The 26378-nt window shown below is 31.2% G+C and overlaps 1 protein-coding gene across 3 annotated transcripts in view; it reads left to right on the top strand.

The window, feature by feature from the left end:
• Positions 1–20817, top strand: part of LOC115879958 (serine/threonine-protein phosphatase 6 regulatory subunit 3) — a 38728-nt gene extending 17911 nt beyond the window's left edge. For all 3 annotated transcript variants that reach the window (XM_030897023.1, XM_030897022.1, XM_030897024.1), the window contains exons 9-18: positions 1292–1445; positions 1502–1783; positions 4486–4550; positions 4614–4806; positions 4900–4986; positions 5528–5628; positions 10453–10703; positions 13101–13273; positions 13961–14103; positions 19084–20817. In XM_030897023.1, the coding sequence (XP_030752883.1) occupies positions 1292–1445; positions 1502–1783; positions 4486–4550; positions 4614–4806; positions 4900–4986; positions 5528–5628; positions 10453–10703; positions 13101–13273; positions 13961–14103; positions 19084–19165 (1531 nt within the window). In that variant the 3' untranslated portion in view covers positions 19166–20817. The remainder of the gene's footprint in view (positions 1–1291; positions 1446–1501; positions 1784–4485; positions 4551–4613; positions 4807–4899; positions 4987–5527; positions 5629–10452; positions 10704–13100; positions 13274–13960; positions 14104–19083) is intronic.
• Positions 20818–26378: the final 5561 nt, after the last annotated feature.

The following is a 26378-nucleotide window of genomic DNA, read 5'->3' on the forward strand; positions in this document are numbered from 1 at the left end:
AAAATAAAAACACTAAATCACCACAATACACCAAAACACTTTTACTTTTACACTGGACGCGTGTTTCGCTAACCATGTTAGCATCATCAGCAGATGATTATAGACTAAAGTACAATCTACAAGTTGAGCGTTTATATACTCGCCCAGTGGGCACCGAGTGGGCGTGGCAAAATCTAGCCAACCGAGTCAGAGCCCACTGAGCGTAACAGTTAGATTTCCGCCACTAGAGTAGTAGGGACAAAGAACTTGAAGGAATTGGACCGTTGACTCTGTTCATACTATCTTTACATTTATTAATTCTGATGCTTTCATATGCATCTAATTGCCTGTAATTAAATAATAAATAATATAATAAATAAAAATATATATAACTATAAATATAAATAAATAATAACATGGTTAGCGAAACACGCGTCCAGTGTAAAAGTAAAAGTGTTTTGGTGTATTGTGGTGATTTAGTGTTTTTATTTTGCTATATAAATAAGTCATAAATAAATCATTTGTTTTCAATTCTTAGGAACAATACTATTTTTGTCTATTGATATAATGTGTTTATTTATTATTTTTATATCTGATGCAACACTATGTGACGGCCAGACGGGCCAAATTGCTTCAAAAATATTCTATTCAGTTTTGTCTCCGCATATCGTAGTTCTTTTGTGATTTTCGCTCGGTATGACTTTGAAGAAATACATTACTTTATTTAATATAAGAACATTTAATAAGTTCATGAATAGGAACTTCGCTTTTTAGTTAACTCGGATATATTAACATTTCTGAAAACAAAATTTTCTAATTGGTATAACGTAAAAAATCGTTAGATCTGACAGCCCTGCCGAAATTGGTCGTTCATCTGGCCGCAGCTATGTACGCAATACATCCGGCCAGCCGACGCGACGGCCAGGTTGTTGCTACCTGGTCGTCAGTGAGTTCGAGCTCTTAAACATTGACCATCTCTGAACTCCATTGAGCATAAAACGAACTGCCTACTGTTCGACAACCCGACTTTATAAATGCTCGCGTTCATTTAATAGTGTTGAATATTTTGAACCTCAGCTGCACCTCAACTGAACTTCAAGTGCCGAGTTTAGTAATCCAGCTTAAGAATAACTAGTGGAGGGTATAGACTTACTGAAAGAATATTAATAGCTTTTGGCTATCTAAAGAAGATTCTACAAAGGTTGTTTGTAAAAATAATATTTTGTTAACTTAACTAAACTACCAAAATTATAAAAAAGTTGTTTAAATAACGAGAAAAATATTTTGTAATTATCAATTTATAACTTTATAGCATTGCCAAATATAGCGCTGTCGGAACTTATAACCCAAATATTAACGAGGATCTCATGGATATGGAACAAAAACAGAGAATAGTTTTCAACACAACTGAAACGATTTGTACAAGATTAAAAGATTTTCACGAATTGCTACTAAATCCTCCTAAAGTAGGTGATAGTACTAGAACTGTGCTATTAAATATTACAATTTTAATTCATTATAGCAATCTTCCATACTAACAACTGCGGGACAGTTGGATCCCCCTTTGGGCAACACAAGACTACAAGTTGTAAAACTTATTTCAACGATTATCCCTTCAAATTATACAAAATTGTACGATGAGTTTATATCACTTTCGACATTTCCATTATTATTGGATTTGTTTTTTCAATACCCATGGAACAACTTTTTACACACTCAGGTGGAGATATCTATTATAAGTGCATTAAAGGTTTCAACAACTATTGAATCTAATGAAACCATACCTTCAAACTTTTGCAAACACGTAAGTACAGATTACACCAAAGATTTGTTATACTAATATATTTTATTATTTCTTGTTGTGTATGTCATAATTTTCGAGTTTAATTGTTAATAAGGTTGATGATTTATAATGAAGTATATAGAACAGCCGTTAAAAATTCGATTTTTTTAAATTAATTGCCAAGAAACGAGCAACAACCATTATAACCAACTATTTCAATCATTGTTGATCGTTCTGTATTTCTACAATACTTCTGCTTTGGGGAATTGTTTGTTGTATTCTGTGGATACAGTCTGAGATCAGTTTAGGCAAACCCTTAGGTAAACCATATTATGTACATGAATTTTTATTAAATTACTAATTTTTTATAATGATAAAATACAATTTAATTATATGTGTCCATATTATTCATATTTTATATATTCTATGTTGTATTGTTACATTTATATATATATATATATATATATATATATATATATATATATATATATATATATATATATAATATGATCAAAAAGTTTTGACCCCAGGCATGGTTTTTATGATGAGAGACAAAATTCTATTTCTTTCATAAAACTCTTTGATTAAGTTTATATTTTTATTGATTATGAAAAGATAATAATAATTTAAATGTATTTTGTTATTATGAGCAATTTTACATAGTCCAGTGTTTAACTGTAGTTAAACTTATTGATTTTTTTAATAAATTTTAATTCAAAATAATGAGAAGATATATTTAAAATGAAAGAACCCGTTCATCAATGGTATAATTAAAGCATAAACAGCAAATCAAATGCCATATTTAAACAAACGCCTAAAAATTATGATGTCACCTTAAAGTAAGGTTACAGGAGAAGTAACAAAGAGCGACACTAAAGAATAATATTCTGATCGCGTTCCTAATTCTGCGTTATCCTAGTTTTACGTAGTTTTACTTCAGATATTAAATTATTTGTTAAATCACAAGAGAAAAATAAAATCACTTCAAGAAATCAAAATCATGGAAATCAAAATCGCGTGGTGATCGCCGAAATGAGAATTGAGGTTAAATATTATTCTCGCTCAATGACTAAAGAATACAAGGACATATAACACCCAAGCCCAAATTGTTACCATTCAGTGACGTGGCCATATATTTTTGTTAACTTAGCTACTTGAAGGGATATTTATATTTATGATAAATGTTTTGACTACGCCTATGGTGTAGGCGGTGGCATCATACTAATTAATTACGAAAAAAAACGTATTAATGTTAACAAAAGGTACAAAACTAGTATCGACGTATAGCACATATCAAGTACATATAGTATCAGAAAAATAATTACCAAATTCAATAAGAAAACGCTAAAGACGTGGAGTGGTTTGTTTATTTACTTATGAATAGCAGCTCCTGGCTCTTTTTTATCGTTGCGGCTTTTACACTTGAAAGCTGAACACATCACCATTGTAATAAAGTTTACACAAAGTTCACTACACACAACAAATTATTAAATATCGCTAAAATTGTCGTTGTTGACGAGGTGGTGACTCATTCGTAGGCTCCAAAAAATGGCGTCTAACGTAAATTCTGCTGCAGCCCGTATATTGCTGTCCTCAATTTCAATTTCAATTTAGTTTTACGGCCACAGCTCCAGGACTATCCGGCCGGGTGATAGAATATCTATCCTTTTTTTCTTCTTCAATCTAAAACAAGAGAAGCTCGTAAAAGCGTCCGACTCAAAGTCGTTTCTCTTGAATATTTGTATAGTTTTTCAATTTAACAAAAACATTCTTATATCAATCCGAAAGCTTCTCCCACGCTGGTAGCGTCCGGCTACATAGGGCCTGGTTACCCCCGTGACAACGTGAAAAAAGGTTGTCTTTAAAAATATTATCAATCTGACCTTCTCTTCTCCCACGCTGGTAGCATCCGGCTACATAGGGCCTGGTTACCCCCGTGACAACGTGAAAAAGATTTTCTTTAAATGTATTTCACAAAAATATGTATCTGAATGAGACACGAACTCAATTTAACACTTTTGCACCAAAAAATAATAGACTTTTATAAAACGATTACAATTGTATCTTCAGAATAACAACTTGGACTCCCGAACAATCAGCCATCAGACAACATACGATGCTGCCTCGACGACAGACCGAACGGAAGTCCTTGCTGTCCTCCATTCGCGAATTTCAAGTTCCAGAGCTTTACGCTCTGGGCTACTCGAAAACGGTTCTGAAAGGAGCTGTGCGCGATAGACCACGCTCCATGTGGCGCGGAACATTTCTGAACTTTATGACTCAATTGAATGGAGTGAGAGTATCGCGTTCTTGAACAGTTCAGAGCTGCAAAACTGCGTGAATGAAGGACAGTATATGAGCGTTACATGTCCTTGTATTCTTTAGTCATTGATCTCGCTTGATATTATTTATATGATATTTTTATATTATTATGATATTATATATTAATCTGTCATGTGTAGACTGGCAACAGAAATCTATTCAATTTAATGCCCTCTGTGGCCAATGTGTGATACTTGTTTACGCGAGGCGTCAGAATCGCTAGTTTTCCGAATTTAAATTTTCAGATTTTGGATAATTGTTTTTGGAGAATTTAGATAAAATTGGAGAAAATGAAAAAAATACGGGTGCCATAAAATTATATGAAGATTAATTATTATTCATAATAAAAGAAATATTGTTAGACCTCGAATTATAATATTTTTTAACTTCATTATTTTTAGTTGCTAAAGGATTGTAATCTAATAGAAAGGATATTAAAAGCTTGGAAAAACAATGATGAGCAACAGTAAGTATTAGGCATTATCAAATGAATTAGATGATGTAATACATCACACAACGTATATTTCAGAGCTGAAGGAAAAGGCATTAGACAAGGGTACATGGGACATTTAATCAGTATCATGAATAATATTATAGAGTTATGTTCATCGACGTCCATAGGTCAATACTTGAAAGACTTGAAACCAGACACTGCGCAGGATTTAGAAACTTTTAAAGAGACAACTTTATCACAAGTTAATTTGGAACAACAAAAGTTATTGGTATTTAAGAATTCTTTATAAATATTATTGTTTCTTATATCACATTCATTGTATAATATTATATACTAATTATTTTGACACTTTCTTTCTTAGGCTGGTGTTAATCCAAATGTTGCTATGGAAGACAGCGACGAATTTAATGATGATGAACTTCCACAGTGCAGTGCAATGCAGCAACAAGTTAGTTTATTTAGTTTTTACTTAATTTTTAGGATTCCGTACCTCAAAAGTTCTTCCCTGTCTTATATCTTGGGGTCTTGGGATCTCGAGAACGAGATCTCTGGATACATCGAGTTGAGATTAAAACCATATACTCAGATTACTCAGGTCTACGGTCCCTTGAAGCTGTGAAAAAATCGAACTTCGAGGTTAACGTAAAAAAAAGATACGACCGCTTATGCCTTAAAACAACGTATATTTCGACACTATCAAGGGAATCAAAATTTATAGGTTATTTTCCGTTGGCCTAGAACAATGTAATTTGGCAAGTAACACCGTCTTATACTACAACTGTAGGGAAAAATCTGAAATCTATACTAAAAATAAAAATACAGACTTTATAAGGTACCCCCGGTAGGCGAATCCGAATCGTACTTGTCCGATTTTTTTCTTCTCATTTGCAATGTTATACACATATCTATTAAATTTTAATACTATGTTCTTTATAATCAAAGTAGTATGATATTTTTTTATTTATTTTACTATTATTCGTTTATTTTAGAGTTATACACAGTATCAAATGCAGCATTTAAGAAGTCAGTATATTGATGTATACAGCGGTTTAAACGATGATGCGTTTAATGACGGTGAAAACACTCTACAGTAAGTACAACATTTTTATGTGAATAGTATTTACAAATATATCTTTTTGTCGTTCATATTCCTCACAGATTGAATTATCTGATTTTTTTTCACCGCTAAAGAACTAAAAGCCGTATGTTCAGTGTCACATAAAACATATACTGTCTGTTCAGCGATCGTTCAACGTTACGTCATCTTTAAATATGCGTTTTAGGGTGTATCTGAGATCAGTTCATATTATAGAAATACATAGAAAATTCTGTAGGTAAGTATGTTCCTATATTATTAATTAAGTATCTTAGGCCCAGAGCTGCAACAAGTCAGTTTTAAGTCTCAAGTCATTTCTAAAATCAAAATTATTTATGTCTAAGTCAAACTCAACATAAAGTTCAAATGATTTAAGCAATGAGGTTATATACAGGGAGACGCTATGAGCATTTAAAGTGCTTGCGAAAAATGGTAACACTAGGCGTGGCCTAAGCCAGCACCAATATCGCGGCATTAGCAGGGCCGGATTACAGATACTTCTTTGAAAAATTTTATTTTACACAATATAATGACCTCAACTTTTTTAGATAAAAAATTAATTAATCAAAATAACTACAAAACCTACAATTTTTTCAAAAATATAAATTACAAGATTAATTTTAATGATTATATACTATGTATATTTAAGGAGGAAACACAAAAAAATAATACACATTAAATAAATTAAATTTTATTGCTCACTAAATAACACTGTTTTGTTGGTAGTATGTCTTAAAACTAATTGCCTTGTTTTTATTGATGTATCTAACAATAATAACCTTAACATTTTTAAAAAAAATTAGAAAAAAAAACGGAAAATAATTAAACATGATTACTGATTTACCATAATTAACATTTTGATAATCATTAAAATTTAGGAATCTTAGGAAATTATTATTTATTTGAGATATTTTATTGAGATGTTCTGTCAAAACAGCTGTCAGAAAAATGTTTCGAGCATAGAACACTACCTGATGTAGCTTGCCAGTTTCTTCTGTTCACAAACTTCACCCAAGCTTCTCGACGGATGGGATTTTTGGGAACCTAAAAATCAGATTTAATATAATATTTATTTGATAAAAATTTTATTAAAGAGAGCAAAATTTATATACTACGTACTAAATTTAAAATGTTCTGATATAAAATTTTATTAAAATAATAAATATAAGTCGTTAAGACTTTATCTGCAAAAAGTAAATTTACTTTGTTGATTTTATAATATTTATCTAAAAATGAAAGCACAAAGTTTATATAGTATATGCTAGCAGATGCTAAAAAAGAATGTAAATAAATTTTAACTACAAAATCTTAGTGTAAAAATAGAAAAATAAACCGTTTTTAAAACAAAACTTTTAAATTTGGTCTAGCAAAATAGCATTTCCTGTCAAAAAAAGTATATTAGTTAAAAATAACAGATATTGTTAAGAATTTTTTTTACAAGAATAGAAGTCGAGACATGTTTTAATTACTTAACTGCCTCTAACAAAGTATTAAATAACTAAACAATTATATAGTATACTTTGTCAATATAGAAACACTTAATATTTAATTAATAAACGCATAACTAGTTAAATGGAAAATACCAAAATAATTTAATCAGGTCCTGTATTATGTTTACACTTACCTGTGAAATGCAATTTCAGTGGATTTCTTCTCTACACGTTGTCGACTGCAACAACTACATACAGCACACGAAGACATGTTCGGAAAGTCTAAATATTCAAATAAAAACACCAAAATAGTCTTGGAAAATTAAAAAAACACTCGCAGCAACGCACTTAACCTCAAAAAATGAACTGTCAAAATTGCCAGCACCAATATGGCGTAACTGGGTACATTTCTCGATAGCTTATGTCGCCTCCCCCCCTTATAACCTCATTGGATTTAAGTCTTTGACTTTGTCTTTTTAGAAAAGACTTAAGTCATTAAATTCATTTGACTTAAGCTGCATCAAGCTTAAGTCAGATTTTTATATATCTTTTTGATAAATGTTTAACAGCAGTATTTCTTATTTATTAGATATTTCGTTTAAAGCGAGTTAACCGTTTTAAGTGAGTGTTTAACAGCAGTATTTCTTTTTAAGTGAGTTTTATTATTAGTTATTTCGTTTTAATTGAGTTCGGCGGCAGCCAAGCAGCAGAAAAAAAATGCTCAATACCAGTAGCAAGTAAAACGTTAGTTTTTCGGAACCGGTTATGACTATTTGTCGTATTACGCGTGAGTAGTGAGTCTGTTGTCTTTCAAGTGAATACCCGACTCCGTTATGTAGCCCCAAAGACGAACGAAAGAAATATATCTCTCCCATTTTAATAGACATGTATTCGATGATATCTTATAATTATAATGGATACATATAAAGTAATACAAAATCGGTTAAATTTTATAAAAAAAACATAGTTTTGTGTTTGTAGTTGTTCTGAAAATTAACCGTTTTATTTTATGTGGTTTTAGTCTCATCAGTACCTACAATAAATTAATATTATGATACTTAGTAAGAAATCCGCTAATTGGTAATACAAGAAAATTAATATTAACATTTAAAAAAGGTACTTAAATTGAATTCTGGTTGTCTTGGCTTGAAGGTAATTATATATTGATTTAAGTCCTTTTACTGACTTAACTTGTAGATCATGATTTAAGTCTTTACAAAAATTACTTTTTAGAAAATACTTTAAGAGAGAACAGTAAACACGTTGCCAAACGCATGAAGTAAACCGAGAAACTGTGCACATTGCTAAGAGACGTGGAAGGGGATGAGCAGATTTGTCGCAGTCGACCATGGCAGTCGACTTGTCGACTCAATCAGTACCTCTGTCAGTACTTAAAGTTCTAGGGAAAGGTGTACATCATGCGTTCAGCTTCACGATTTAATTACGTCACGTGATACTTTATTTGTCTATTTATTAACAAGTCGTTGTAATTTGCCCTATAGCTTGAAAATTTTTAAGTGCAAGTTAGAAACATTTGCACTTTTGGTAAAAATAAGTGGTATTAAGTTGGTGTTCGACAGTGGTCGCGCTATTAGAACTCTGAATTCACTCGAAATCCATTAGAAATAATTGATTATAGTTTTTTCAAAAGCTTTCTTTATATTTCTCCTATATTTTCTTCGCAGACAGTATATGAAAATCTTTATAAGTCAAAAAGTTACACGATTGTGCAAAATTGCTATACACTAATAAATACTATGCAATAAATTGCTATGCAAGTAAATGGGTGGTTTGTTTAAAATTTCTGAATGGAAAAAAAACAACCTTATCGATTTTTTCTTATTTAAACAGAGATCCGATCTTTAAAATAAAAAAAAGTTTCAATATCTAAAGCGGTTCTTAATTTATGGCGTGTTATGTGTTAAAGGGTTGAGTTTTTAAATTATCGCGATTACTGACGTTTTCTCGTTATAAAAAAAATGGACACTGTAACGGTATCCTTATAATTCCATTTCAGATGCTCAGAAACATATCTAATGATTTTATCTAGTTATCTTTTCGAAAAAAAAGTCTTTTAAAAATAAGCGGTTTGCGATCGTGATTTTACTTTACTTGATAGGGAAAGGCGTACCGGCAACGCCGCAACAGCACTCCGTCACGTTTCTCTCGCTCCGACTTAATAGATCCCTATGCGATTTGCTTCCACACATGTAAATACCGACCCTATACGGCATCCACGGGCCAAAGTGTTTTACTGGTGTCTCTTTTCACGCAAAGTAATAAACTTTACGATGAGAACTTGTTCATTAAATACTAATCTAATGCTAAATCGGCAACGTATTTTAGTAAAAAAATGAATTTTAAATTAAAAATCCGAAAATCAGAATTAAAAGTTGTTTCACAGCGCAATTAAATTTTAATTTTGACATTGATCGATGTCCGCCAACAAAATTATAACCCTAAATCAAATGAAGACGAGAATTACGAGTACTAAAAACAATGTACAGTAATTTACAAAATACCGCAAATACGAAAAATACCGAAATACGTCACTAATCTCTTTCATCTGGTTGTCAAGTGAAAGAGAGGGTTCAACAAAATATGACGTGACGTTGAACGATCGCTGAACAAACAATAAGAGCACGTAGGATCGGTCTGGGCCAAAGGGACCCGGATGGATTCTTTTTGTGTATTTTTCGCCTGATGTCTTGGACAATTTTTCCCTTTTGATTTGTTGTTAGTGTCTGAAATCAGGAAACTATCCGTAATGCAATACAAATGAAAATATTGTTAATCCAAAAAAAGTTTTTGGTATAACTTTAGAATATTACCCTCCCATTTTTCTATATAATTAATTTCTTAACATTAAACATTTCTATCTAAAAATAAATAAGGAACTATTTTACATGTAGGTCCTAAGACAGGGGTTGGGTTGGCTAGGCAATGTTGGCTGGCAATCGCCTCCCTGACTATATGGCCAGTCCGACCCTGAGAGCACGTATATCTTAGTTTGAACTTGTCACTAACTAATAGCTGACAATATCTCACAGTGATAGTAACGTTATGTAATTTATTTAAAGTGTTTTCTCAAAGCATAAAATTACAATATAGGAAAGGAAATAGTATTTTAAGTCCCATTTTTTTATTGTTTCTCGAATTTGCTAGTTTTCCTATGTTTCTTAGGTGTTAAGCTTAGTAAGAAAAATATATATACTGTTATCCATATTCATATTTACATAAAAAATGACATGAATTTACAATAGAATAGATTACATTTTTCCTTTTATTTAAGAACCCAATTTTTAAACGTAAATGTGTTTGTATATTTTAGTTACCATCGATAAGGCAGCAAATACAATAAAATTATTTTTTAAATCTTCTTTTATAGAACCATAGATAACCCGTCAGATGTAAACTTCGATCTGTCGGAAAATGATATCGTTCGAAGAGATGAAATTTTCAAGCAAGTTTGTGCGCAGAATATAAATACTCTATTTGACGGGGACGATCAAACTTTCGAAGAAAAAGATCACACCTTTCAGACTGTTATAGAAAAACAAGGAGATAAGAATGACACAGTATATAGCAGCGACAGCGACGAAGGGAGTCCTTCAGGTGACGACAATATGGACGTTGACCGTAAGTAAAGTTACAGTTGCGGATTGGAACCTTTGATGTTACAACAGCAAAATAAAACACTAATTCACCAAAACACTTTACTTTTGCAGTGGACGCGCGTTTCGCAACCATGTTAGCAGATGATTAAAACAAAACTAATATCTACAAATTGATCGTTTATACAGGGTGCTTCAAATTCGGGGTACGAGCATTGGTATCTCTTTAACCATAATAGATACAAATATGGTTAAATTGGGGCAAAGTTGCGCCTTTAGGGTGTTTACCAAGATGCCATCAAAAAAGTTTTAAACATTTCAAGGATTGCTGATTTTTTTGGGAAAACCGGATTTTTTTGAAAATAAATTTTATTTTTTCGTGTTCTTACTTTTTAAAAAATTATAAAATTGATTGCACACTCTCAGAGTATGGCTTGACCATAGACAAACTAACAAAAGCAAGACGCGTCAACGCTGTACTGCAAAACGGTAACAAGTTTGATAAGAGTTTATTACCGCGCTTGCGTCAACTGGCCTTTTAGACGAGGACGGTTTACTTATGGATTGTGTATTTTGTAGTAGCCTTTTAGACAAGGATGTTTAATTAAAAAGCGTTTATTAAAATCAAATAAATTTATTTCCATCGGTAAAATAAACAATAATTTCTGGACATAACAGATATAAAAACAAAAGTTAAATAAACGAAAACGTATTTCTCTTATTAAAATAACAAAAAAGATGATAAAAAAAACAGTTATGGTAAACGAAATAAAAGCATTATTCTTCAAAAGGTACAAAAAAATAATTATGTATATTATAATATTAATAATAGGAACAACAAGAAACATCTTAAAAATATAAAACTTTTTCAAATATAAAACAAAAACATAAACTTCACATTTTCACAAGAATTTGCAAAAATATTAACATTTCGAGTCTATTATAAAATATAAAGCACGAAAATTCAAATCATAAAAAGATTAAAAAGATAAAGATTCTTATAACTTACAGTCAATTTGTAGGACCTTCGTTTTGTCTACGTTAGCGATGTAATCACAATAATATGTAAATCACAGTAATTATTATGTTCTTCATAAATGTAAAATGTATTAAATTATTTGTTTTCGTTTTGTACGCTAATAAAATAATAGTAATAACCAAACAAAATGCAAAATCAGGAATTCAACAGTTCGTTCAAGGCAAAAACGTTTTTCGTTTTATTTAGGTTAGGTTTGACGAGTGCGACTGCGCGATGATTTCTGACTCAACTGGCCAGCGCAAAAACAATAATTCGACTTCCTCAATCCTTTGAAAAGTCTTGCTTTTGTTAGTTTGTCTATGGGCTTGACGTAATTTGTAAAAGTGAAATCAATACATTTCAACATTTACAATAAAGAGTACAAAATGCATTATTAAGTATAAGAAGATATGTTCAAAGAGCTATAAATAAGATTGAACGAAAAATAAATTTCTACATTAGAGAGGGTAATAATCCTTTTGAACATGGAGAGCATTAGAAACTAGTTTGTAGAAGTTGATTTATTTATAATAACTATGATTAATATTGTTGTAATATTGTAGTACGAAAAACGTAACAATATTATGCATATTATTATATCGTACACTGAGACTTTACAATAACAAAAATTAAAAATAATATTTTTAAATTGCTAACTTATTTTCCTTATTCAATGTTAATTAGCGCTGATCAATATTGTTGCCCTGAATATAATCAAATTAAATAATTAAAAAAGCAGAGTCGGATTTGAAATTATTTAAAATAATCATTAAATAGTTTTGTTATTGTTAAAGTACTCAAAACAAAACAAAAGTTATCAAGTGTGCCATATCATTGTACTCAGGAGACCGAGTTCTTTCAAAAGATGAAATAAAAAATGCAGGTCCGTATTTAAAAAAAATAGTTGGCCTCTGTATCTCACAAATTATCAGCTAATTTCAAAATCTAAAAATACTATTAGATAGTTTTAATAAATTGGCTATAAGAATGTGCAATTAGTTTTTTGATTTTCTAAAAAGTAACGACAGAAAAAAACAAAATTGATTTTCAAAAAAATCTCATTTAGTCAATTTTAAAGTATTAATATATATACAATGATCTTTATCAACAATATCTTGAGCAACGCAAGATTTATTCGACCTACCATATCTTATCTGAGCCATATGTTCTCTAAATCTAGTTAATATTGATCTTCTAGTTTGCCCAACATATTGATTGTAACCAGAAATATGTTGGGCGAACTAGAAGGTCAATATTAACTAGACGAAACATTCTTCAGGTGTACCGTCGGCTTAAGACTTCACTGTAAAGTTTATTTGATACTTAAAACTCCATACTTAAAAAAATATTTGTTGGGAATTGCGAACTTTTTGGTCGTCGCTGTATAATAAACTTTTTGTTTAGCTTGGACATCTCCAAAGCCAGATCCCTGGAGCGCCTTAGCAAGTAGCACCAATGAAAATACGACGTCTTCCGCTTGGGCCGATTTCAGTTCAGCAACTTTTGTAGAAACACCATCCTTTGCAGCCTTTAACGAGAGCTTGAAAGAAGTTGCATTGAAGGACAATCAGAACAATGTATGTTGAAAATTACCGTCATTGATGTATGGGCTTGGCGCATTCTCCGCCGGTACTGCCACCATCAAAGAATACCGTAAACAGCCGACTAACAAAATTCACGGCTTTAAATAGCGAGTACACGAAAAATTTGTTATAATATTATTTGAAAAGCATTAATAAGTGCAATTTGTGAAAATTCTAAAAAAATAAAAAATGTTAAATCTTTTGATATCTTTAGGTCTAACGTGTATTATTACTCAAGCTAATAAAACATTTTAGATTAGTAATAACACGCTGGCTACTGCAACTAGTATAATATAACAGCAATGAAAATAATCGAGTGAGGTCGTTAAAAACTACATGAAATACCTAATTATTTAGTTTGAATTATTAAGTATTTTATGTGCATATAATATGAGTAAAAGTACCTATACAAGTCATGTATAATGTAATTGACTTAATTTATGTAGATAATATATGTATTATATAAAACTGCTGTCACCAACTTTGATAAGTAATACTCAATAGCACAAAATCTTTGATGCTCTCATATATCACATCCAAAAATATGTTTACCAACACATTATCGAGTGTTATGCAACCGGAACTGCGTTAAAAATTGATTGAAATCCACCAAGTCTATTTATTTATTAGCAAAATCAATAAAAATAACTGGTTGTTACTGAATTTTATTTAATTTTATAGGTAGAACATATCGCTGATGATCAACTATTAGACTCCAAGAAAAACGTAGGAGTTACAAGTGCAGCGTCTGGAGATCATAATGACGTTCAACAAGAAAAGCCAGCAGATGATCAAGATCTAGGTGATAAATCACAGCCTTCTTTGTAAGTAAAATGTTTGTTTTTAATAAATAAAAGTTTATTCGGTAATAATTATACAATACAAAGGTACACATTAGTTCCAGTTAAACAAAACCAAAATATTGCTGATGCTCTAGAAGAAAACGCTAGACTATCTAACACAGGTACAGGTAATTATTTGAGTAGTCTTGTATCTAAAGAAGCAAGAGAGTAAAGACCTTTTTAGGTAAATAATAGAGATGGGTAGATCCGGTATTTTAAGAGTCGGGTCCAGAGATTCATCAAGCTCCCTGGACCTACATTCAGGTCCCAGTTGTGGCAAATATCAGTCTCACCTTTATTCTAATTTAACTAAATTTTGTTTTGTATGAAACTAACGAAGCGTTCAAAAGTTTTGTAGTCCGTTAGGGAAATCTGATGTTTGCATTTTGCCAAATCCTTATCCCCTGATCTTAGTTGTTCTATGTCCATAGCTGTTCTATGATGTAGCTATGTTGTTATTTGGTAGAAATACCTTAAGGTTCACATTTATGGCAGTAGAGGGAGATAGCCGGTTGGCTGTCAGCAATGCAGTTCCGCAGATAGAGGGTCGGTATTCAGTAGGATCTACATCAGTACAGGACACCGTTGAGACACAGATTATAAACTTATCGTCAAAAGCATTATTTTTCGTGGTTCCAATTTTCGCAGTCGCGCACTAGTTAGGTTACTAGTTTGCGCACAAGCACGCCCACTTATGGCCTCTAAAATTGTGCACAGTGCCTGACTGGCCCAGTTATTACGCTGTTTAAATGGGAGTTTATTTTTGCGCATAAGAAAATTTACTGGTTTGCTCATTGTCATAAAAAACAATTTTCGTACCACGAATTAGGGACAAGATTTTTATCTGTATACTTATAGCACGACACATAAAACAATCGGCACGCCAACTCTGCTCAGATTCCTTTGTTTAAAATTTCTATAAAATTTGACCTTGACGGAGCCATTATCGTTTCCTAGTCAGGGCCGGATTAAAACGTATCAAAAAATTTCTCAGAAAATACGACAGGGCGTATTAAAAAAATACTGTAATTGACTGAAACTGAATTTTATTTACACAATACTTTTGTCCAAACAAACGAATCCTCAACCGCGCATACTTCTCGACAAGTAAAAATGAAAAAATCAATTAAATATTTTACTGTAGAGAATAGACAATTAAAATTAAAAAACATGCAACTAACAAAAACATGCCAGGAGTTACAAACAAGAATTAAAGAAATACCAATAAAATATTTATTGAACAATATAAAGAGGCTACGTACAAATTATGCCCATCAATGGGCGTAGCAAATTTTATTAATATTCAAATTTCACAAATTAATAAATCCACAATATTTTTGGAAACTTCTATTTTTTTCATGGCAGGACCGCAACGAAGTAGGTACCGCATTGTATTTTATACGGTTACAAAGTGAATTGGTAAACATTTTAAATTCAAAATGAACAGAACGCAACTTGTACCTTTTGTGGGCCTTATTTATATATTCAAAATGTATTGTTAACTTATTTTAGATATACTCATTTTATTTACTTTTATAATTATAATTAAATTAATAGTATAATGATTTTTAAATTTAGTTTTTAATGTCTAGATACAACATTAAATTTTACTAAATATTTAACATTAAATCTTACTAATATTAAAGTTTGTTAAAATTTTTAATTAGATCTTCCTATTTAGCTGAATGTCCTAATATGTATACTACTGTTTTTTTTTCACAACTAAAATATGTTAAAATAATTAATCACATATATACAAACCTAATAGGATCTCTAGGAAACAGAAAGAAACTTTTCTTGAACAACAAAAATAAAACTACTAAAACAAATTATATTACATTATAATAATACTAGCTCCCGTATATAGCGTTTGACGCCTTGGGAGTAGCAAGGTACAGCTTCCCATACTAGAGCCGTTCGGTATACAAAGGAAGGTAATGTGGCTAGCACTACGCTTCAACCGCCTATTGTTTCTCGAAATTTCGCGTTACCTCAGGATTGTGAATCCCAAGTACTCATTTAAGGCTGAGTCGACCTAGGTACCCAAACTATTTTTATTTTAATAAAAATTGTCGGCTGATGAAATGCCGGATGTGGGATTCGAACCCACTACCTTGAGATTGGTAGACGAGAGCCTGTACCTCTACGCCACCGGGCACCTTTTAGCAATTATAATACATAAGAAACGAAAATAAAACTAGAAAACCCAAATATATCACATAATAAACAAAAATAAAACAACAAAAACAAAATATATCACTCAAAAAAAAATAAAAAAAAATTAAGTCGCACGCTACTGACCCGAATCTGCCGTAACTGTGTGTTGTCGCTGAAAAAACTACGACACTGGCTAGTTTCTGTTGATGGAAACGCAAATGGCGGCGTGCGCGAGGATATGCGCGTAGCGTTCCCGCCAAAGCGAGTCGGCCTGCCGTGTGATTTATATGCCGTGCTTATAGGATACCTAATCTGTGGTTGGGAGGTCTGTGGATTCGTATCCATCCGGACCTACTCATCTCTAGTAATTAATATAATAAGTACCGGCTGGCCAACTAAGAATGGACGCAGATACAGCGACGGCTGAGATACAGCCGATTTCAGAAACTACTTATTGTATAACTTAGAAATAGCTGGAAATTATTTTCAAGTTCAACCAGAAAACAGGATTTTTCTTAAAAATATGCAGGTAAAGAAGTATTTTAAATATTGTTATTGTAATCAATAGTAGGTTATATTTCTTTTTGCACAGTTATATAGAACACAGAATCAAAGTTTACTGAATAAAATATAAGTTCCGTCACTTGTGCCGGCGGCAGGTATCAAAAGCCGCTTCACGCACGTGTTTCCCAGTGTATTACTGGTGTGTGGACTTTGGACCCAGCATACACGGCGGATCACGTTCGGCGTATTACTCTGATTTTGGCGTTATTACAGAGTGGTCTCGCATGCATATGGAATTAATTTTCAAGTGGTTATTTAATTTTTCATTGCAAAGTGTTACTGATCACATTAGCCTTAGTTAATTATTTATTAGTTTATTATAAAAAAGCATAATTATTTTTATTATTTCTTAAAAATAATATTGAGTTTTTCGCCACTGGAAAAAAATTATTTAAAATATCTATTTAGAATTATTCAAGAACACTTTATTTTTTACACGAAAAATCATATACTGGGTGTGTCTCAAAAGTGGCTTATCCCTATAACTTTTTATTTTTTCAGATTAAAAAACGAGATTTGGTGTGTTAGTATATGACCTAAATTAGGATTGATTAACGTTTTAAATTTTTTTCGGTCACTTCCGATTTCACCGAAAATGACTACAACTTTTGATTTTTAAACGGCAACCTCGGCATTTTTCTACTTTATTCGATAAAAAATGACACTCTGAATAGAATGACATATCATATGTCAACTTTTGGCATTCTAGCTTAAAAAAATCTTTTAAAATTTCAATATTGAGTATAGCTCTTTTAAAAACAAAACTTTAATCGAGGAGTCCTGGGAAAAATAGATTTGATCGTCTAATGTTTTCCATGTCTTGTCTTGGCCGGTTAAAAGATGCCCAAATGGTAATTTTAACCATATCTTAATTTTTTTCAAATGGAAAGAGGGTGGCTCATTAGTATATTTGGAGGGTGGCTCAAAAGTATTTTTTTACGAATAATTTCATGCCACACACTTGGTATTTCGAGTCAAATTGTCGTTATAAACCGCGTGTTACACTTTCAAATAAATCATATGTGAAACTGTTAAAAGCTGACATATGATATGTCTTTCTACTCAGAGTATCATTTTCTATCGAATAACGTAAAAAAATACCGAGGATCCCATTTAAACATCAAAATTTGTTGACATTTAATAGTATCAGCTTTGAATTTTATAGTGTACGTAATTCGTGTTGGAAAACCATATTACGCACTCATGGAATACTGCACTCGTGCGTAATATTATTTTTTCTAAAACACTCGTTACGTAATATACTTTTACATTATTTACTGTTGATATTGTGTAGCATTATTTTTTGTGTTTGTTTTTAAAATTTATTTTATTTTTGCTATATCTTTTTTTATCTTGCCATGTCTAAATATTTATATGTAATACACCAATAAACTGATAGTATATTTTTTCTTTTGTAGATTTTGAATACCATTAGGTATTTTTGAAATACCCCACGTGCCCCTGCACCTTGTCGCACATTGCGATCGGTAAAAATTCGGCTTCTATTTACCCCGGCTTCCACTCCTGTTTTCATCGAAATCCGGCGTATCGGACGAGGCGGCTTCTGGCTTTTGATACGCGATTTTCAAAGTGCCGATGCTAAGTGACCGAACTTATATTTTATTCTGTAAACTTTGACAGAATCTTCACAATATCAGCGCAGGGTCACCGCCTATGATTATAAAGTGTAAAAATTATAGTAGTACGCTAGGAAACAAAAAGGGGTAAATTGGTTATGTTAAAATGTTTAAGTTTAGTTTTCATGCATCCGAATTTCGGACGTTTTTTGAGAAAAATGACGTCATAAATTTTTAAATGTGTTTTAAACATTATCGTCCATCCATATATATTTTTTTTTTTCGAATTTCTTGGTTAATTTTATGTAGGTAGTTTTCAGATTAAAATATCCAAGAGTCGGACAATCAATAATTTTATTTAAATTTTCAGGAATTTTGTGCCGCCATATTGCTTTTAACATCGAAATTTTTCGAACTTATTTTTACAACAGTTTTTCGAAATAATTTTCGGCGGTTTTTCTCTGGGCCGTTTTACTTATTACATTTTTTCCCAAAGTTATACAATAAATAATTTCTGAGATACAGCCGGCGTCCATTCTTAGTTGGCCACCCGATACATAATTCAGTTACTGATTTTAAAAACCGTCGCCATCGTTATCATTATTAACACAGAACACAGTTATCCGATGACTAAAATTGAATGTGTATTTGATTTTACTTACAGATCGCACGAAGGAGAGTTACTTGAAGAGAAACCACATACGCCTTTAGAGCCTGTTCAGACAGAAAAAGCTGAAAAAGTGTGAGCAGCTGCTTAGTAATAGACCCTAACATATCAAAATAGGGGGGACTCAAATAACATTTAAAGGAAATAAACAATAGTGAGTATGCCATAAAGAACATGGGGTGTAAATACGAATAATAGTATTAAATTTTTGTAACTTCCCAAGTTTATAAATGGACAACACTCTCTTTGTAATGTACACCAAGGAGATTTTTAGAACAATAAATGCTGCCTTTTAACAATAGTGGGCTGATAAGGTAGTTTAAATATATATTTTAAATCTTACACACAGTTAGTTAATTCATTTCAAATTAAGTCATTAATCAGCAACATTATCTACTTAAAAAATACTAGCAACATAACAGGTGTTATTTTTCTTCTTTGATCGTAAAGTTGTTATTTATAACAATTTGTAATTGTTTTTAAATTGAAATGAGTTTACTAATACTACCGAAATATTTAATATCTTACTACCATATTTTGTAAAATAAGCGTGGTACCAGTTATAAAGCTTTAAAAGTAATAACTTAAATATCGTTGTTATAAATGGTTTGAGAATATATAATTACATATGCTTCAGTTTGGAGTCGATGTATCCTTAAAATGGCTGAGAAAATGAAGACCAGAGTTTGTATAAATCTTTTCATCATAGCTCTCCAAAAAGACGTTTATTAACTCTATCCTAATCTGTGATTTTTTCCGTTGTAAATAAGTTATACTTAATCATGTTTGTATTTGTATTTTGCACAAATGTTTGTAATTATATGTTTCACTTCACTATTGTTTCTTGGTAGTTTTGTTTTTGTACAGGGTTCCCTTTCAAAATTATTGTGAAGTCTATCTTTATATTATTATGTTGACTAACTGGTCTAAACATAGTCAATTTTCAAATGTTAGTCAATTGTTCTGCATTGTAGTGTTTTTTTATTTAGTAGTAAATTGTTTTTTAAAAGGTAACTCTGTATAATACTGTTTTAAATGCATTATTCAACAGCAATATTTGTAAAATTATTTTTTGTAACATAAGGTATTAATTTATTCCTTATCCCATATAGGTAATGATTATTTAAGTTTATATTTTATTGAAAGATAAAGCTCTTGTTAAAATTTTTGAGGATCGTAAGTTTTCCACGTTTTAAAGATTGTAAAAAATCGATTTTGTGTTTTATTTTTGACTTTTTCACTAAAAATAAATTTAGGCGTATATCGGTATTCTACTTCAAAGATTTTCATAATGGCTTTGAATCAAGTATTTTTAGTTAAATATTTAAGCTATGAAAGTTTTATTGCCAAAAAGTGCAATAAAATGTGTGTAATAATTGCTCATATTTATATTTTTAATTTTTAAAACTTGCTTTGTTCAAACGTTTATTTATCAAAAAATATTATTTAGCTGCTAAATAGAATTGAGTCTTAAAACACAAAAAAAATTAGATATAAATTGTTTCTTAAGCTAAATGAAGTTTATATCTTAAATATTGTTTTTTTTATATATAAAAACACTTTCGAATGTAGGATTATTGAAGAAAATGATTAAAAAAAATATTGGAATTTTATCAATTCTCATTTCGACAGAAGTTTTTTTGTAAGTGTTATGACAATTATCGGTCTAAGAATGTCTGAAGGATATGATACAACTTTTAGTTTGTGTCAAGATGTCAATTTTTTTGGCCATCATTAAGAATTTTAAACTTTACTTAGAATTTGTTTAACGAAGCTTTATATTCCGTTTATATTTAAAATATTATAAACTTGTTCCTGTAATTCAAGTTGTCATACTCTGCTTTTTTATGTAATACAGGGCAAATTTGAAAACAGTGCATTTTAAAACTCCCATTGTATTTAGGTTACCTTCAAACACCAATAACTGAAATATTTAAGAATTAGTTTTCAAACTTTTCAGTAAGTAGAAGGGGTTCTAAAAATGTAATATTTTCAATTTTCTATATCTTATAAACAAAATGGAGTATAAAAATACTTTTGCGGTTTCGTTGAGATTCACGAAAAACGCTCAAACCGCAATTCTTTATCGTCAAGAACAACTGAGATAACCAACAATGACAGCGAAAATGGAACACACTGTACAATTAATAATCATTAATCTAAAAAATCGTTGCGGATTGAAGTGACATTTCATATTCCAAATATTTTTTCATTAGGCTTTACAAACAGGAGCGCCTAAATTAAGCAAGCTCCAACGTTGCCATTCATACAAATATTGGACGATCGTCTCGCGCCAGTAATAACACGGCTCTCGATGTTGCTATATTTGACGTACATCCCCTAAAACTTAACAGAGAAACACGAAAGAAAACAAACAAAAAGATTTAAACCTCTTTGGTTGTTTTCTTTCATTTTTTTCCTAAATGGCAACCTTGGAGCTTGCTTAATTTAGGCGCTCCTTTTACAAACTGTCAAAAATCTAGATAGTTTGATAGTAATGGCAGGCAACTGTCAATGTGAAACATAACTGTCAGGTTTTACTCTCAGATTCCTTTTATAGAATCTTCCAGAAGATCTGTGTTGCAATATTGATGTATATCATCAATTTATATATGATCGAAATGAGTTAGAATCAGGGCCTCTTGAGATTAGAAAGTTAGCAATGTATACGAAATTTAAAAATATAAAATGAGCAGTTGTAACTAATTATATCAAAATTACGTACAGAGTGGTTTAACAATAACAGCTGAATACCTAGGGCCTAGTCACAGAAGTCGGGTGTTATATTTTTAACTTTGTTTTCCCTCTCTGTACGCTGTTTTGGAGCGACCCTTAAAAGAATTAGAAATACTTATGTGATATAAACGAAATAATCCCAGCGTGTATCTTAGAACATTAATTGTGCCTGTGAAAATCAAGAAAAACCAAAAATTGTATAGACAATGTATTCATCGAAACTACAAAAATATATATCTGTTAATATATACAGGGTGATTGAAAGGAGCTTTGAAGTTACATTTGCTATACTCATTTTAGTTACATATCATTATATTGTTTTACTTTTTTCGCCTCTGTGATTTTCAGATGTTTTAGATGCCAAACTAATGTGTCACCCTGTAAAAAGTTACTTAAGGTGATATGTTCCGTCTTACTTAAAAACGAATCGTTTTTAGTGATTTTTTTTCTAAAAAAATGTGTAATATAGTACAAAACAATGTTTATAGCAAAACCAAAATTCCTATGTTCCGTCTATGTGTATATTTTTTTGTTAGTGTTATGTAAATCTCTCTCTCAATTACAGGGTTCTATCAAGTAAGATTATCTCTAAATTAGTGTCTTAATTGTTAAACGATATTGAATTCTTTGGAAACAACAATATGCCAGAAGATACTGATACTTGTTGCATATAACTAACGATATATAGATCATATCCGGATAAACTTTTAGTCAAGCTTGACCGGTACAGCATTGCCGACTTTTACATATTTTCTTTTAATCAAAGTATTTTAAGGAACAAAAATGAATTAATTGTAACTATACAAACAGTTATATTATTTACATCAAGGGACATAAAATGCCCTTTATACTGCTTTCCCGTTCAAAATATTCTAATAAGGTTAGAATGAGTTTTTTACAACGGCTGTTAAGCTGCTTCGGCATCTTCTACACTTCGCACTAAAAGTAGTTCTAAAAAGAACAGTTTTCGACTGCAAGGTCTACTAGTAAAAAAATTGGTAATAAAAAGCTTTTCAGCGTTTCCGATGAGCTGTATTGAAAAAACATCCGCTCGTACGGTCCGCTCCATCTGAAAGCGCTGTTAAGTATCACAACACAATTCACTTAAACTAAAAACTCAATGTCAAAACGAATGAAAATCATATACGTATTATTTAAAATATACTCAGCCTAATCTCCAAAAAGTGAAGCCCAAACAGTGAAAGAGAAATATGGAATTCTGCATAAGTCTATTTCACCCGGATATTCATTTAACTGCGCATGCCTTACCTGAAGAAGTTTTCATTGGTCGGTGTTTTTAAAGGGAAGTGGTTGACTGACATTTCACCTAACCTTTAATTTTATTTATATTGTTATTATTTATAACACATTATAGTGGAGTTGGAAAAATATCAAAAAATAGTTGGAAACAATAAACTAAACAAAATCACTCTTTTACGCGCACAAATAAAAAGTAATCCAAACAGAACTAAAACAACAATCAATGGGAGTTTGGCGCAATCGCAGTTCAATCGATATCCGGGTGAAATAGAGTTATGCAGTTTTAATATGGAGCTGGGTTATGTTGTCTTTCTCTTACGGTACAGAAACTGCACACGGTTTTAAATAGAGAACCGTGAGTATATTTTAAATAATACGTATATGATCAAAATGTTAAGAAATAAATAAATGTGGCAACTTGACATTTTTTACAACAGAGCTACCACCTGAATCGCCAGCGGGAAATTTAAATTCCAGTTAGTCAACCTGGCGCCGAATACCGGGTGGGTCCCAAAAGTGGCTCGCCCCTATAACTTTTTTATTTTTTTCAGATAAAAAAAGATACTTGGAATGTAAGTATATGACATAAATTAGGATTGATTGACGTATTCAATTGTTTTTGGTCAGTTCCTGTTTCACCGGAAATCACTATAACTTTTGATTTTTAAATGACACCCTTGGCATATTTTTACTCTATTCGATAGAAAATGACATTCTGAATAGAATGACATACCATATGTCAAATTTTGACATTTTCGCTTAAAAAAATGTATTTTAATTTTCAATCTAGAGTGTATTATAGAGGCTGTGTTAAAAAATATTAGACGAACAAACACAAGATTTGTTCGTCTAATGTTTTTCATGTCTTGTCCTGATCGGTTAAAAGATGCCCAAATCGTATTTTTAATCGTATCTCAATTTTTTCAAATGGAACGAGGGTGGCTCATTAGCATATTTGGAAAAGTATTTTTTTACAAATAATTTGGTACCACACACTTGGTATTTTGAGTCAAATTGTCATTATGAACCGTATGTTACAATTATTTCAAATAAACCATATGCGAAAATGTCAAAAATTGACATCTGATACGTCATTCTATTCAGACAGTCGTTTTCTATCGAATAAAGTAAAAAATACCAAGAGTACCATTTAAAAATCAAAAGTTATAGTCATTTCCGGTGAAACAGGAAGTGACCAAAAACAATTGAATACGTCAATCAATCCTAATTTATGTCATACTAGTTGAAGCCTGGCGCATCCTCCACGACATCAGGAAAAAAATACCTTTTATTTTTTTTAATTAAATGAAAAACAAAAAATCCGGCGAAGACAGTTTTTAGAAGAGACAATTAGCTATCTTTTAGTAAAAAAAGCAACTTTCTAGAGCAAGTCGTTACTTCAGTAGAGACGACACAGGTAAATATTAGCATTTTATTTATGTAGATACTTACGCACCTAATATCGTTTTTCTTATCTGAAAAAATAAAAAAGTTATAGGGGGTGAGCCACTTTTGAGACGCACCCGGTATATCCATGGTTGGCAACAATGAATTTAATAATCACGCCCTCGATGACGGAACTAAAAGTTTATTTGGTATTGTTTACATTTATGTCTTTATGTATCTCTAATGTATCTTTTTTTATTTACCACTTTACACTTTTTAACAAACAATTTAAGACTAACTTAGATTTCTAAGAGAGTTCTGATAGACCCTGTATGAAGTGATCACAAACTATAAATTTCTGTGATTATAGATTGTGGCTAAAATTGTTATGTGGCACACATTCTAGTGTTTTTCACTTAAAGAGTATACTCCATTTGAGGGCCCGCTGAAATTCATGTTTTTCTACGACCTTTTTATACCATATAACACCTATTAGTTACCGGAAAAAGAAAATCTGAGTTGGAAAATGGAGTAGTAGGAGTGTACACTTCTCATGAACAGTGCCTAGGTATTATTGTATATTTTTTAAATGTTCACATGCTGTTAATTTAATGAAAACTATTTCCATGTCCCTAAATCAGTTCCAATAAAATATTTAATTTCATTTCGTTTGTTTTAACTGAATATTACACGTCATTTCCATTCCTTGTAATAATAATATACAGTATGATAAAGAAAAACGGCGTCCATTTGGCAAATGACGATCGTTGACCATTCCCCATATAATTTTTCTGATGATTTCAAAGCACTCTTTTAATGTTTTTCATTTGTATTGCACTTTGCCTATGACACTAAGATCTTTATTAGGTGGCTTTGATAAAAATTATGTCATAATGCAGAATTTTATGCTGAATCCAAATCTGTACAGAAAAATGGGGGGTGCAATTTAAAAAACTTAAAACTTTTATCATATTTTTTTTGACACACCGTGTATACAACAGAATATTTTTAGGATGTACCCCTTTATAAACCATGCAACATCTATGGTAATCGCAAAACAATTTCCGATGCACGCGATCAACTTTGAGTGACAAGCGGTGGCGACAGCGCTGCCAGATTGTGATGGATTTATGAGATGAATCTTAATTTAAAAGTGACAAACAATATATTTATTATATCATTCGATTTTTACGTTTTATTTTTAATTTAATAACTAATATGTTAGTAATTAATTGATTTATTTCTTTTATAGCTTATTTTACTTATCACATATTGGCAAAAACTAGTCCATTATGAAGATTATTCTAAGCGTTATTATGGGTTAATTATTTATTGATGTTCATCTTACAACGCCAGAAGTAACAAGTAAGAGGGTCCTATTCGTCCTATTAATACACAAACTAATAATCACAGAATTTAATTAAAACTCACGTAGAAATAACTTTGAAAGTGGTGTAATGTGCTTATCAATCAAACTTACTTCTCTGACTGCAGTCAAGGGTAATAAAGGACCTTTATTGTCACGTTCTCGTTTAAAATAGTTTATCAGGGAAGCTACAAGCTTCAATCTTTGCTTCGACTGTTTAAATGCTACGGCATATTTTCAACACACAATTTCAAGAAATGCAATACAAAAATTCGAAAATTTAGTTTAAATATAAAATTCGGTTTAAACTAATTTTTGCATCTTAAATTATACAACAAATTTAAACATTTTTGTCAAAATTTCATTTAGTCAGGTTTATAGACTTTAGTGTCAATGGGCCTGATGAATAAAGAGAAGCAATTGCTTTTTCTATAGAACTATCTTTGTTGGTTGTTTACAAATTGAGCGTCCGGATTGCACAACGACCTTAGCGCGTGGCCGCGGGCAGCCCAGTAGGCAAGCGAGACAGCGACGCGCCGATTTA

The sequence above is a fragment of the Sitophilus oryzae genome, unplaced genomic scaffold, assembly GCF_002938485.1.
Source record: "Sitophilus oryzae breed Bouriz unplaced genomic scaffold, Soryzae_2.0 scaffold_1590_pilon_pilon, whole genome shotgun sequence".
NCBI lineage: Eukaryota > Metazoa > Arthropoda > Insecta > Coleoptera > Curculionidae > Sitophilus > Sitophilus oryzae.